Consider the following 14,252-nt stretch of genomic DNA (forward strand, 5'->3'; position numbering starts at 1 on the left):
TTAGTGACTGTCATAGCCCAAGCTAACAAGGATGGTTTACAAAAATGTGCGTGACCAGTTTTTTGTCTTAAATGTGTGACCTGAAACATACGAATTGCAGGTACTCTGATTACTCATGTATTGTGTAGTGTTCCCTTGACAAATTATTCCTGGGAATTTAGCTAATTAGCATCTGATTAAGAATTCTGCTGTATTAAAATGTGTGATTGATTTGACATTCATTAACTTACGTGGTGTGGCTAGAAATCCCTAAGCTTGTAATTGTACTAAGCTATTTTGCAGTTTTGATAGTTTTCTGTTAAAATTGGTTACATTTATCTTTGATTATTCATTTTTGGTGAAACAAAGTTCTTAATGCTCATTATTTTGACAGGTCGGCAGCTTGTCCTTGAAACTTTGTATGCTTTGACATCTAGCACGAAGATAATTAAAGAGGCCATGGCAAAAGGTACAGTACTACACTGAAAGCAAATGTTTCTGCAACAATGGACTTAAAATGCGTAGAGTGGCCACTCTTCCCTTTAAAATATTCAGTGTGGAATTGGAGAATGTCTACTACTTGTGAACAGAAAAAAAAATAAAATTGAATGCTCCCTATCTCTTTGTTACAGGTGCATTAATCTACTTACTAGATATGTTTTGCAACTCAACTCATCCACAGGTCCGAGCCCAAACAGCAGAGCTTTTTGCCAAAATGACTGCAGATAAGCTGGTGGGTCCAAAGGTAAGAATCTTAACAGCTCTTGTTGGAACTTTCCTGATATTACTGGCATCTCTGTAAAGATGACCAAAAAAATCCTCTTCTGTTTCTGAAATACTCATGTAAGGAGCAATCAGGCTTTTTCAAAATAATTTAACTTTTAATCTGTGAGCCAGACTTCTAGAAGCTGTTGTAGGTACAGTAACTTGTATAAGTAGTTTGGTTTCCATTTGTAATGACTTTAACAGTAGAGACCTAGATTTCAGTGTCACTGGCTATTGCTATTTGAAATGATGGTACTATTTTATTTTGTGGTGCTGTTGTCTAGCACTTGACATTTCTAGCATTTAAGACAGTTGGACATTTTGGAGGTTTCCATTTGTCTTAGTTTGTCCTGTCAGTTAGATTGTCTAAAATTGACTAAATGTCATTTATGTTCATCCCTTCTAGGTTAGAATCACACTAATGAAATTTTTACCTGGAGTCTTCATGGATGCCATGAGAGACAACCCCGAAGCTGCTGTTCATATCTTTGAGGGAACCCATGAAAATCCAGAATTAATTTGGAATGACAGCTCCAGGGAGAGAGTATCAACAACAGTTCGAGAAATGATGCTTGAGTATGTGGAAGCCTTCTGACCCAGTTATCTTTAACTGAGTCACTCTCTTAATGGCAGTAAACCAGAGTTGCTGTAGAAGAACTGTGAGACAGAGCTCTGCCTCTAAAAAGTAGAATTCTCGCAAGCCAGACTTCACTGAAAGAAACTTGTTCACTGTTTGTGTACTGTACGTGTAAGTCAGTGATGCAGGTGCAGTTTGTGCACAGTCCATGTATTTGCTCACTGCTGTAGGATTTGGAGGGATACAGTGGGGGTAAAATGGGGCTTAGAAACTGGAGCAGCTTGACAATGATGGAGGGAGACTGAGGTGTCTACTAGAGAAGACAGCTGCTTCTTTTACTGCTCATTAAAACTTACTTTCTCTTTAAAGGCACTTTAAACTTCAGAGGGACAACCCTGACAGTAACTGGAAGGTAAAAGGATACTGTTTCTGCTTTGAGTGTGTCCAGGAAAGCTGTAAGCCACGTGATAATAGATGCATGTATTGAACTGTAACAGGCTTTTCTCTTAAAGTACTAACAGGAGTTCACTGCTGTGCTGTAAACATAACTGTTCCTAACTGAAAACATAACTGGTTTAATGTTGAATTGGTGTTTTAGTTGCTACTTGCACCTTAAAATTAGACACTGGTAAAACCACTGTCAGTATACTCTGAATGTTCTGATAGTTCAGGTCATTCTAAAACTCACCAAAACACAGCAACAAAGGAGAATACTGGTTTGCTGGAAAAATTCCTGTCACTACATAGCCGTAGTAAGCTTGTTCTTGGTAAATGTGGAGTAACTTTAATAAGTCACTGGGTCTCAAAAAATATTCGGGTCCTTAGCCATTCCCTTGCATCAGGCCTGTCAGTGAGGTGTTTCACTATGTAGTGATTCCTAGTATCTGTGAAAAGCTAGACATGACTTCCTCTCAACAGTCCTCTAGTTCAACATCAAACCAGTTTCTGAACCCTTCATGATGTCTGTTTCGATCCAGATGAAAACTGGAAACTTCCATAGACTGATGGTAAGAAACCTTTCCCTGAAGTATACAAAGGAAGGAAAGGGCTGTTGTATCATCATCACAGCCTTGTTGCTGGTGCTTCCCTTGAACTAGGGTTTGTCACTGTTGCAGCTGTAGGTTCAGTTACTTGTGTTCTTTCAAAGAAAAGTTCACAGTAGTGGTACTGCCTGAACTGCACTGTTCTTACCTCATGTTCTTTCAAGATGAAGGGTTTACTGGTCTTGCACAGCTCTATTTTGGAGAATACACTTAGTGACCCTGACCATTTAGAGAAACAGTTTCAGATCTTTCAAATACCCTTGTCAGTAATTTCTGCTTTACAATTCAACAGCTGCCTGAAGACTTTGCTGTGGTATATGGTGAGGCAGAAGGTGAACTTTCAGTGGGGGGAGTCTTCCTCAGGATTTTTATTGCCCAGCCGGCCTGGGTTTTACGGAAACCAAGAGAATTTCTCATTGCACTGTTGGAAAAGTTTACTGAACTACTGGAGAAAAATAACCCCCATGTAAGATGATTTTTTTTTCTGGTTCTGTGCTTTGAATTTGTTTAGCATTCTTCAGTTTTCAGTCTTTCAGCGTCTGATTAACTTCTTCCCATCATAAATGGGGTTTTCTGTCTGCTTTCTGACTCTTCTGTAAAAAGCTGTTGATATGTTCAGGCAACTTGTGAACATGAGTCTAGGTTTTTCAAGTTCCAGAAGCCATAGAGTTAGCTTCAGTTCAGTCTTAGAGACTTACTTAGTGCTAGAGATGAAGCCATAGAGTTAGCTTCAGTTCAGTCTTAGAGACTTACTTAGTGCTAGAGATAAAGCTTAACAAATGAAGTGTCTTTTAATTATTCTATGACTGACCAACCCAAAAAAAAATGGCACTTGTTCTACACCACCTAAAAATTCTCTGCTCTTGAGACTTCTGTTGTGCTTCTGCAACAATAACTTCCTACTCTGGTATAAATTATGTGACCTGCAGAAGTCTGCCACCTAACAGTTAGTGTACAGCAAATGTGTTACAGTTTGAAAATAAATTTTTAAACAGTATTCAGATTCTGTGTTAGACTTGCAGGATGGAAACTAACTAGCATGTTTAGTACAACGTCTTTATTACAAAGATGCGATAGCAGTTTGTAGAGGCATGCAGAATGCACAAGGTGTGACGAGTGCTTCTGCACAGACTGCAGAATCATTTAGGAATTCAGGTGGTCAGCTGAACATCCATGCTATCAATGCTTCCACCAAGCAACTTAGCTGGATATTGGATTCTCAAGATGCTGGAAATAGTACTTAGGAATTCCCATGTGATCTGTCTTTGTGGAACTAGTGAATGTTTGCTACTATTGGAGCTGGTAATCATGTTCTTACCTTGTTGTTTTAACAGTTGGAGAGTAAAGTGGCATAAAAGCAATAGGGAAAAAAATCTATAAGGCAAAGCAAGTGAGAAATATTATGGTGATACATAAGGCTTTACTGAGTTGTACTTTCTGTTGGTTTTCAATTTTCTGCAGGGGGAAACTTTAGAAACCATTACCACAGCAACTGTGTGCCTGTTCAGTGCCCAGCCTCAGCTAGCTGATCAAGTTCCTCCTCTTGGTCATCTTCACAAGATAATCCAGGCTATGAATCACAAGAACAATGCCATTCCTAAAAGTGCCATTCGTGTCATGCACATATTGTCAGACAATGAGGTACTAAATCACCTAAGTGCTTGAGGGGAGAAAAGCATAGCTGGAGTTATTTGTACTGTTTAGTAGTGTTCCTAAAAAAGAGTGTTATTCTAACTATAAATACTGTGTAGCAAGTGAGCAGGGACCTATAGTTAATTAATGAAAAATTGCTAGATTAAACACTGAGAAATTTATGGTGTTTGCTGACCATATCTGCAATAACCATTGAACTTGGCATAAGATAAAGTCCTCAGGATATTTTATGTCTCTGCAGCTTTGTGTAAGAGCAATGGCATCTCTGGAGACCATTGGCCCTCTTATGAATGGAATGAAAAAGAGATCGGATGTAGTTGGGATAGCCTGTGAAACACTGAATCGAATGTTTCAGAAGGAACAAACTGACTTAGTAGTCCAAGTAAGTGGTACATTCTCAGACTGTAAAAATGTGGTATGTTTAAGCTGTTCAACTGAAATGGCATCTAGGAAGCCTCCTGGACACTTTATTGATGTGCTTTTCTTGTTGAAAAAGCTTCTTATCTAAAATGCAGACCTATTCAAGGATGTTACCTGAGCATTGAAGCTTAATGCACAAGGTAGTGTTGTGTCCACTGAGAAAGTGTAGTGGAATGCCAACTAATTCAACTGAGTTTACACCTAGAATTACTGGACAGTATCTTTGCTTTCTCTTGTTTGTATTCATACAGCTCAGGAAAAATGGACTCATCATTTGTAGTAATAGGTGTTGGCACTTTTGGTTCACACTAATGCTAATGACATTAAAAAATCTGTGTGGAACTCTCTGGTCCATGTTACAACAACTCATTTGGGTATGTTTGCAGGCTTTGAAGGCAGATTTGGTCCCCTATCTTCTAAAGCTGCTTGAAGGTGTTGGTCTTGAGAACCTGGAAAGCCCATCTGCAACAAAAGCTCAGATTGTTAAGACTCTGAAATCCATGTCTCGCAGCCTGCAGTACGGGGAGCAGGTGAGTACTCACAAGTCCTTATCTGGGCTTTGACACTTGGTAGGTCAAACTCCGAATATCCCTTGTTAAATCTTCTGGCTGTCACATGCATCATTCCACCTAAAATGTTAATATTCTGCAACTGCAAAATGATTATGATTTGGAATTTCTTCATGTCTTGCTTGTGGAGAAGTCATTGGTTCAGTGCATGTGAAGAACACTAATAAAAAAGACAAATCCCAAGATTTGCAGAACTATTCTATGAGGTGGTTAGCTTTAACTGACAGCTCTTCAGAACTTGTGTTATAGATGTAAATTTCCCTTCTGTTTCCTGAATAAATACATAACTGTAGCAGCTTTATGGATGTATATCTAAGTAAATTTGTCCCAATAACTGCGCTAGTTCTTAATGCCTTTCTCTTACCCTTTTGTTGAAAGTTTTCTCAAGGGGAGGAAACTGGGAATAGGCCTTTCTTCCAAGTAGTCCCTGTCTGGTTTTAGTGCAGGAAAAGTGCTATTCTCCCTCAGCTGTCAGTGAGTGGCAAGGGCTGTTTCTAGGGTTGCTTTTCCTTGTCACCTTTCTGGGGAACAAAGGATAAAGTCAAGCTACTAAATAACTTCTTTTGAGCATTGTGTTCAGCTGCACAATTCACATGGAAAAGCAAGTCTTCTTGGAAATGTGCACAAATTCCATATCACAGCCTGAACTACTGCCATAGTTCTTTGGTGTAATTCTTTCACAATGGTTTAGCAATAGAAAATGGGTTTGTTTGCCTAGAACATGACACATGGCACTTGCTCACTGTGTTCTCTCTTCAAATATTGTAGGTAAATGAAATTCTGTCCCGTTCTTCTGTGTGGAGTGCCTTCAAGGATCAGAAACATGACTTGTTCATTTCTGATACACAAACATCAGGATACCTCACAGGTTAGCAACTCTTTCCTGCTTATATCCTGAATTTAACTGAATTGTTACTTAATTGTCACTCTGGACTCTGGAGTTACTGTTTATCCCCATGATCTAGTGCCCTCACCTGGTCTACACATTCAGTGCTGTAAAAATACAGTACGTTTTTAAAACACTTATTAAAAGGTGGACTTCTTGCTGGTTGAGAATGTATTTCTCTGCATAGTCTTTGTTGTACATACTTAGCAACAGAATCTGAACACTGGCAAGACTTGCAAGTACTCTGTAGTGATAAAGCAGAGATGTAATTGAAACTAATGAATGACAATAGCTTTCCATGCTTTCTCAGGATCAGTCTACTTCAGTTCTAGAACTCAAGTTTGTCCACAATTGGAGGGATGTGTAAGCTGTCTTCAGAATCACTCAGACTGTCTGTATTAGTTAGGCTGTGTATTAACACAACTTTAGTGTTAGCCAGGTAGTTGGAAAAGCTGGAATGCTAATAGGTTGGAGTATGAGGCTGTGTTCTAGCCAGAATCAGTGGCCTGCCAAGGTGGCCTTGTGCCTGTATGTGGCGCTTGCAGCATATACTTCACTGCAGCAGTGGTGCACCTTGGGTGAGTCCCCTGCTGGTGCCACCAAGATCGAAATGGTACCCCAGAGTCACCCCAGTCCCACTGGTAGTTAAGAAGAGCATTTTGGAGATGTGTGCTGTGCACTGTGTGCATGCTAAGGCTAGCATCTGATGGGAGCTTCCTTGTATGGTGCAGACATAATCCGAGATCAGTTATGTCACTGTAAATCAAGTCCTGTTTTTCATTCACTTGAGCAGCACTTGACAGACACAGTGTCACAGTCCAAAACATCACTATCACATATTTTCAGATGTGGCAAATAATGACATTGCAGCAAATTGTCGAAAGCAACACGAGGCAAACTTTGACTCCTCAGTAGCCATCAGCTGAGCACTTGGTCTTAAAAGCTTTGCCTCACAAGTGAGGTTTTTAAAGTCCTTTGTGACAAGCCAGTGTGGACACAGCCATGTGTCACACGGAACTTTGTTATCTAACCCAGTATAGGAATCTTGGTAAAGCATTTGAGCAAAGCTAAACTAATGAAGTATAAATCAAAGATGGCCACAGTTTTTCTTGCAAGATACTAACGTGTATTTTGAGACAATGAAGTGAGAGCCTTTCAAGTCAGGAACTACACCCTCTAGAAGTAGTTGCAATACCTACTCTCATAATACAAGCAATACTTCATGCATTTTTTCACACAGGACTCTGTGTTTTATCTCTGGACAGGAGTTATCTGGTTTTGTACTGTTCAATGCCAGTTGGACAAAGAACAATGGAACTGATTCAGTTTGTACTGAATTTCCTTGGTATTTCATAAATACTATAAATTTAGAAATAGGGAGAAAATGCTGACTGATTATTGGCCAAAAATTGAAACTCTACCAGATGTGGTCAGGCTTGACACTGGGGCAATACAGTTTTCCAATTGCCTTAAGGCCCGTGCTGCTTTTAATTGCCTAATCTTTAAGTGCTTGCCAATGTAGAATGAAGGTGCTGTACAAATGCAAAGTGTAGATGGAAACCAAGCTTTATTTTTAACCTCTCTTAACTTGTGTTCTGCCTTATGTCTTGCTTCAAATTGCTTTGCTATTTGCACTTCCCTTGAAACTTCCCTTGCTTATTTCTCTTCCCTCAGGTGTCTCTTCTCCTTCCCTTCTAACTGGCAGCAGTCCCCTTCACCTGAGAAGTGGGCTTTAGATCTGCTGTGTCAGGCAGCTTGCTAACTTCTGTGTAGCTCTCTAAAGCAGGTAGATACCTCCTCGCAGAACACACACTGCGCTCGCTGCATTCCAAGTAACAGATGCATGTCCTAGAGCTGTACAAATGCGTGGTCCTAAACTGCCCAACACTGACACACTTGCCTTCCTTGAGCACACAGGAGCACTACACTGACCACTGCACTGGCTGGTACTTGCTGGTACTACACAGGAATTCAACTGTGGAACTACATTAGGAATCCTCCATAAAGGAAAAGCTTGAGGCACAAGATAACTATGGGGAACTTTTGCACTAGGATGGGTAACAGTGGGTGTGAGACTTGTCAGGTTCCACTGATGGGCTGGCCAAGAGAGGTTCCCTCCTGCAATCGGAGAGCTTTTTATTGCCAGAGGCACTGCTTACTTTGCTCTCTGCCTCGCAGTAGTAGTAGAAAGAGTAAACAGTAGGGGCTGTTTGCAAGGAGACAAACAGCCTTGTTTGTCAGAACTCTGATGTTCTGGCTCGGGGCTGAAGTGTGAGAAAGGAGGGTGAGGCAGGAAGGAATAGAAAATTTGGGAGAATTCAGTAAGGATGGCTTAAAGGGGAAAAGTACAGGATCCGGCAGAAAGTAGTATGTTGAATATTGGCAGTGTAGGCTGGATATCTAAGACCAAGTTGATTGCTATATTGGTGCAGGAACGTGTTGTGAGGGATCAGTTTTCTAGTCACTGATAAAAATTACTGGTGGAACACCTCATGCTGCAACCTAAGTTTTTATTGCATTTTTTGAAAGTTCCTATATGACTAAATATTTAATTCCAGGCTTTGGGGGAGAGGTGCTTTGCCTGCAGTGTGAAAGTGATTGCCCCTATAGTAATCAACATGGAAACTTAGTAATGGTGTGAGCCCCACATCTCCAGTGTAGCATTTGTGTATCCCAAGAATGCTGCCACTTTATTCCAACTGAAGGCACAAAATGCTGGTTAGATGAGCTTTAGGCAGTTCTGCTTCTTCATGGGGCAGCCCATTGTGCTTCCTGGAACTATGCAGCTGGGAAAAACTTTTACAACACTGAAAAGATATACAAGGAGCCCAGTAGTGGAACACATGCCTGAACTCACTTTGATTCCATGGCAGGGCCTTTCTTTAGCAAAGGAGGAGCATCCCTGCTTTACTGCTGCTTCCATGATGGAAGGTGAGATGGGTAATGCAGGTGGTTGGGGTTCTTTTTAACTTACTCGGCAGAATTAAAAAAGAAAAAAAACTGAGCAAGCCCAAAAATGGCCCCCACAAGCTATTCCACTTGGTAGACTAAGAAGTCTTAGTTTCTAGTGTTCCTAGATTTTAAAGAATCTGAAGAAAAATATTTTTGTGCAAGGTGTTTGGTTGACATAGATGATGTATCTGAGTGTTACCACAGTGAATAAAGCTGTTCAGTCACCCAGTAGAAGGAAAAGTAATCATCAGTATTTGTTTTCCTTCTGAAAGGCCCTGGAGTTGCTGGTTACCTCACTGCAGGGACGACGTCATCTGTAATGCCCAACGTACCACCCCCGGTAGACAACGAAGTGGGAGATGTCAGCTAAGGACTGGAAATCCATGTGGAAGAGACAAAGGCAGACTGGCCAGTGACGAGGAACAGCACTTTCCTCCAATACATTGAAGTGAACTTACTGCCTTGCCAGGTGTTTATGACAGTGTTATTCCTTTTTTCAGTGACTTTTTTTTTCTAGGAAAAGTCAGTGATTCTAACTACCACACTGTAACACAAGAAAGCACTCTGTGGATCAGCTGAAATGGGTACACAAGAATTTTTTTCTTGTTGTACATAAGCACATTTTGTTCCTTTATATTTGTTTACAAGACTGTGAATCAAACTTTCCTAGTTTTTATATTTTATGGATTAGCATGACTGGAGTTGAGCTACAGTCTAGAGGAATTGGGCTAAAATAACTTGGACCTCACCAACCCCACTAAAAGGGCATCCCTTAATTTCTCAGTCTGATGTGATCACTTCCATTGAACATGACCTGAAAGAGTTTGTCTCTGCACCAGTTCACTCATGTCCTTAATCATTAACATTATCTTCTTCCTTGGATCAAACAGCATTAGACATTTGTATGTATAACTGGCTTGACCAAATTGATGAAGCTTCAGCAAAAAAACCTTAAAAAGTTGACATGTTATGTAAGAAATTAGTGTAATTGTGAAATGTTCTATACATTATCCAGTATATAAAAACTTTCTATATTGAGTGTACATTATACAGATCATTCATATGTACATAGAATTTTAAAATAAAGGGAATTAAGAGCCTTGTTAATGAGATAAAGGTGTTCTTGTCTAGCTGTTCTTTGAAAGTGTGAGAAATGAGGGCAGTCAGAGACCCTAATTGGAATGTGTCTGAATATGATCCTGGCATTCTTGATTGAAAAAACATTTTGTGCAGGTTTTGACAGACTGAACCACATGTAGTAGTATTTGTATTTTTGTATTTGAAGTGCATTTTAGCCACTGACCTGCTTGCCACTCTCAGCTTCCTAGAAAACGTTCTTAGCAGGAAGCAAGAGGAAACTTGCTTGGAAACTTGGATGGAAATGTAAACAAGAATTACTGCTTTCTCAAAAGAGTTATAATCTTGGTCTTTACATATAATGAGGTAAGGAACTTCATACAATGCTTCCAGTTCTAGGTACTCTACCACTATACCCCCCGAGTGACCCCTGTAGGTGGACACCTTTCAACTGAGCACTCTGCTTTGGGCTCAAGGACAGAACTGGCACAGCCTCATCCTGAAGACTGAGCCAAGCAGAGTGTTTTCTCCCCAGGCTCCAACAGGAAGGAGCTTGGAATGGGGGAGCGTGTTTGTTCATGCTGACTGTAAACCCTTGTGTTCTTAACTTCATTGCCCTTAACTTACCAGCCCTGTGTAAGTTGAAAAGTGATTATCCTAATTCCAGGCAGCAGAGCTACCAGTGGTGCAGTGTGCTGTGATGTGCCTGGTTCTGTTCCTGCACGGGCAAGTTCTCTTGCAGTAGCTCAGGTCAAAGGGGATTGGTAGAGGAGCAGAACTAAGCAACTCTGACCTTTGAGAACTTCATATAGGTGTATTAGGCATAAATGCCAGAGCCTGTTTTGGTAGCAGCAGAAGCCATGACCTGCACCCTGACACTGCTGCTGCCAGCCAAAACATCAGCTCCTGAGGGAGGAAGGTACCACCTGAGCTTAGGCATATTTAAGAAAGGGTGGGAGCAGTTGGAACAAGGAGGAGGGTTGTGAGGGTGCACAAAAAGAAAGACAGGAAGAAGGATGCAAGGGAAGACAAAAGAGGGGCATCGATTAAGGAAAAGTGGGGGAGATCCCTTTGGAGAAGCACTGCAGAGCAATAAGCAAGTAGTAGCAGACAAACTGCTGCACATGACCCCAGCCTGCTGTACTGCCCCAAGCCTCACTTCAGGAGAGCTGGGGGCAGGACTGAGTGTAGTCTCAGTGACAAGGAAGGCAACTGAGAACAGGAACTGGGGAGCAGAGAGGGTTGGACTGCAGCTCAGCTTTGGAAAAGAAAAGGCAAGGTACTACCTCCACTGTTTGTCACGTAACAAAATTAAAAGTTTAGCCTAGCCTGCAATAAATTAAATTGTGTTGGACTTCTGACTCAAAACTGATTTGTCTATAATAAAAGGATAAAGGATTTGATTCAAAACAAAGAGAACACTTTAGGCCTGTTAGAAAACAGATTTTATTTAGTGTTATAAAAAACCCAAGTAAGTTATGTGGTGTTCTGCAAATTCTTAAAAACAAGCCCTTAATAATTAAAGTGTAATGAGTGAAAATAGTGAGAGAATTGCTTCCAGTTAGAATCAAGTTTTGTATTCGTTCAGTTTTACCTTAGATACCATTATTGCACCGAAACTTTTCTAAATATTCCCTCCATTAAAGAAGGCTTTATGCTGACACTAGATTTTTGCAGTGAGCTTCTTTGACTGATCAAGGAGCTCCCACCTTGCAATTGTTGAGAGATGAACTTCATCGGGCCCATCTGCCAGGCGCAAGGTGCGTATGTACGCAAACCTGTGGGGAGAGAGCTGAGTTAGGGGTGGGTTCCTGACCTGTCACAGCAGCCACAGAGGCTCACGGAGCTCTCAGCACTGTTTTTGCTGTCCTTTTGACACTCCTTGCTTTGAAAAGTGCTGTCATGTGGGAGATACTGCAACAAAATCTTCCTGGCAGGACTGAGATGGGCAGACTGGGAATTCAGAAGTTTTGCTTCTCCCCAAGGCCGCAAGGGATAACATTAAGTTTTAGAAGCACATCCTCTTTACTGCTGATAAGAACTATTTTAGGTCCAGTGCCAGCTTTTATTTTTTGTAAGACTAATTGCACTATAAAAACAATTGTTTTAAATTTTATAGCTTAAAGGGACATGCACTATTATTTCATGCTGAGGTGAAACAGCATGTACTGGTGTTATAAATTATCGTAAAAGAAATGCTTAGAATCTACAGGAAATCTCCCTTTACTCACATGAATGCCAAAGGAAAATCTTGAGAAACTCCAGCTCCACCACACACTTGAACTGCACAGTCAATCACTTTAAGCACAGCTCTTGGAACAACCACTTTGGTCATGGCTACCTGTCGTTAGAAGAACTCATCAGTAATAGTTTCATAAGCATGTGAAAATATTTACTCAATACTTATGCTGAATATTGGTATCTCTCAGTACATTCCTTCCTCTGCTTGAGGAAGAGCTCTGCTGTTCCTGTTCCCTGGGTCTGATAAAACTGTTTCCAGTCACCCAAAACTATCTTACCATGTTGAGACAAGCAAGCAATGCTTGAACAGGTTCATCTCTGTTTCTGACAGATCACTCCCCCATCTTCTGACAATTAAAATCATACCTTAAGGCTGTTTTCAACATCAAGTTATATTCTACTCTTAGAATAATGTTTAACAAAACGTTTTACCTTGTCTTTTAACCAGCTGAACACACAGGCATTGCACCCACCAAGTCCTGGTTACCAAAAAATAAAATTTACCTCTTTCCTTGCTCTTCTGTTGCCCAACGTGTCAATCTTGCAGGCTGTCTGAAGTGTGAGCAGGCGAGCCTGTTCTATGCTAAGGCGGCATTCCGCAATCCAGTGAGCAACAACTTCCTGCAGAACCCAAAGTCAAGATCAAACATCAGTTAATGCTTCCAAGCACACATGGAGCTGCCCCTCTTCCTCAGCTTGTGCACATTCACTCAACCTACAGCCAGTCATGTTCAAATTAAAGCATATCTAATATGAAGCATAATAAAGAAAACACTTGACTAACAAAAATATTAAAGACAGAATAATTCTTCTGCCAGGAAACAAGGGAAAACCTGTGGATCCTGGCACCTGATCAGACTACACTGCATGCTGGCCATTTTCCTACAGCTCTTCCATGCCTGCTTTTTTCTCCCTGCTTCCCTTTACCTCTTACCATCCCTCACAGCCTTCTCTCCATATAATAAGCCCAGCATAGGGGGTGAAAGGGGAGAGGAATTCCTTGGTTTGCTTAAACTGGTGGGGGGGTGGTGTGTGACACACAGGCAAACAGCTGCAGGGTGGTGCCTGCTGCCTCTGACATGATAAATTAGTAACTCTTGTTCCAAAATGAAGTTATGATCCTGGCAGCCCTTCCCTGCTCTTCTTGGCTAATTTCCCCCCCTGCAGCCAACATACCACAGGAGAAACAAATGCGTGATGCTTGTCAGTGCAAAAGCTGTTTGGAGCCTGGGCCAACCTCAGGGACACAGTTGCAGAGCTGTGGATTTTGTAGGACACACAAGCAAATGTTGCTTCAGTACAGTTTGGAAGCTTTGCTTGGTACCAGCAAAGGTGATCTGAGGTGTTCAGTTCTCTTCAGTCAACAGCACCTGGGGTCATAAATTATAGACTTGGGGCTCAAGGAAACTGCCAGCCTCACCTTGTCCTTAGCCATCCTCACTGTGAAGAACCTGCATGGGCTCTGCAGGTGCCTCCAGGTCAAGCCTGTGGCTTTATCAAACATCACTGTTACTTCAACAAGCTTCTGAGAACCAGAGTGTGTGTCATGCACCTCTTAGTCCTCCGAGGTTAGGTGGTGAAGGGAAGTTGGGCAATTGCACGACTGGAAAATAGATATGTAAAGTTTCTCCCTCTGAATCTGCACAAACAATTTGCTCTGCCAGATGCTAATTCAATTTCCTCTTTCCATTGCTTCTACTTGTTTTTTCCAATAAAGCCATAGTAGCTGTTGGGTAAGATTAGGGAACACTTGAAATGTGGCAGGGCAACTACTGAAGTCTGATGATTCCTATATAAAGCAGACTGTAATATTTTTATTATTTTAGCAAGTGCTTGCTCATGAAATAGTATTTCAATCCTGAGCAAGATAAGAGCAAGGATCTCCAATCTGCCCTTGTTGTGGTCTGTACTTTCATAAGCAACTACAAGTATTTGATCAGAATAAAACTTGCAGTGAAATTTAGACCCCTGAGTGTCTCCAGTGATTGTGAATGGAGACAGCCAGGTGACAGAATGGATACACAAAAATGGTGAATTGCAACTACAGAAACATAGTCTGCATCCCTGAAAAAATACCTGTCCCAATTGAT

General features: G+C 41.1%; 2 protein-coding genes across 2 annotated transcripts in view; one reads left to right on the top strand and one right to left on the bottom strand.

Moving 5' to 3' along the window:
• DNAJC13 (DnaJ heat shock protein family (Hsp40) member C13) overlaps nucleotides 1-10,048 on the top strand; it is a 57,872-nt gene extending 47,824 nt beyond the window's left edge. Inside the window, exons 48-57 of the mRNA XM_062509256.1 lie at nucleotides 374-448; nucleotides 612-724; nucleotides 1,151-1,320; nucleotides 1,691-1,733; nucleotides 2,657-2,830; nucleotides 3,826-4,005; nucleotides 4,259-4,399; nucleotides 4,824-4,967; nucleotides 5,775-5,874; nucleotides 9,117-10,048. Of these exons, the coding sequence (XP_062365240.1) occupies nucleotides 374-448; nucleotides 612-724; nucleotides 1,151-1,320; nucleotides 1,691-1,733; nucleotides 2,657-2,830; nucleotides 3,826-4,005; nucleotides 4,259-4,399; nucleotides 4,824-4,967; nucleotides 5,775-5,874; nucleotides 9,117-9,214 (1,238 nt within the window). The 3' untranslated portion in view covers nucleotides 9,215-10,048. The remainder of the gene's footprint in view (nucleotides 1-373; nucleotides 449-611; nucleotides 725-1,150; nucleotides 1,321-1,690; nucleotides 1,734-2,656; nucleotides 2,831-3,825; nucleotides 4,006-4,258; nucleotides 4,400-4,823; nucleotides 4,968-5,774; nucleotides 5,875-9,116) is intronic.
• A 1,346-nt stretch (nucleotides 10,049-11,394) lies between these two features.
• Nucleotides 11,395-14,252, bottom strand: part of ACAD11 (acyl-CoA dehydrogenase family member 11) — a 28,777-nt gene continuing 25,919 nt past the window's right edge. The window contains 3 exon segments of the mRNA XM_062509282.1: nucleotides 11,395-11,699; nucleotides 12,153-12,262; nucleotides 12,667-12,783. Of these exon segments, the coding sequence (XP_062365266.1) occupies nucleotides 11,585-11,699; nucleotides 12,153-12,262; nucleotides 12,667-12,783 (342 nt within the window). The 3' untranslated portion in view covers nucleotides 11,395-11,584.

Source organism: Cinclus cinclus, chromosome 1, assembly GCF_963662255.1.
Source record: "Cinclus cinclus chromosome 1, bCinCin1.1, whole genome shotgun sequence".
In the NCBI taxonomy this organism is placed as follows: domain Eukaryota; kingdom Metazoa; phylum Chordata; class Aves; order Passeriformes; family Cinclidae; genus Cinclus; species Cinclus cinclus.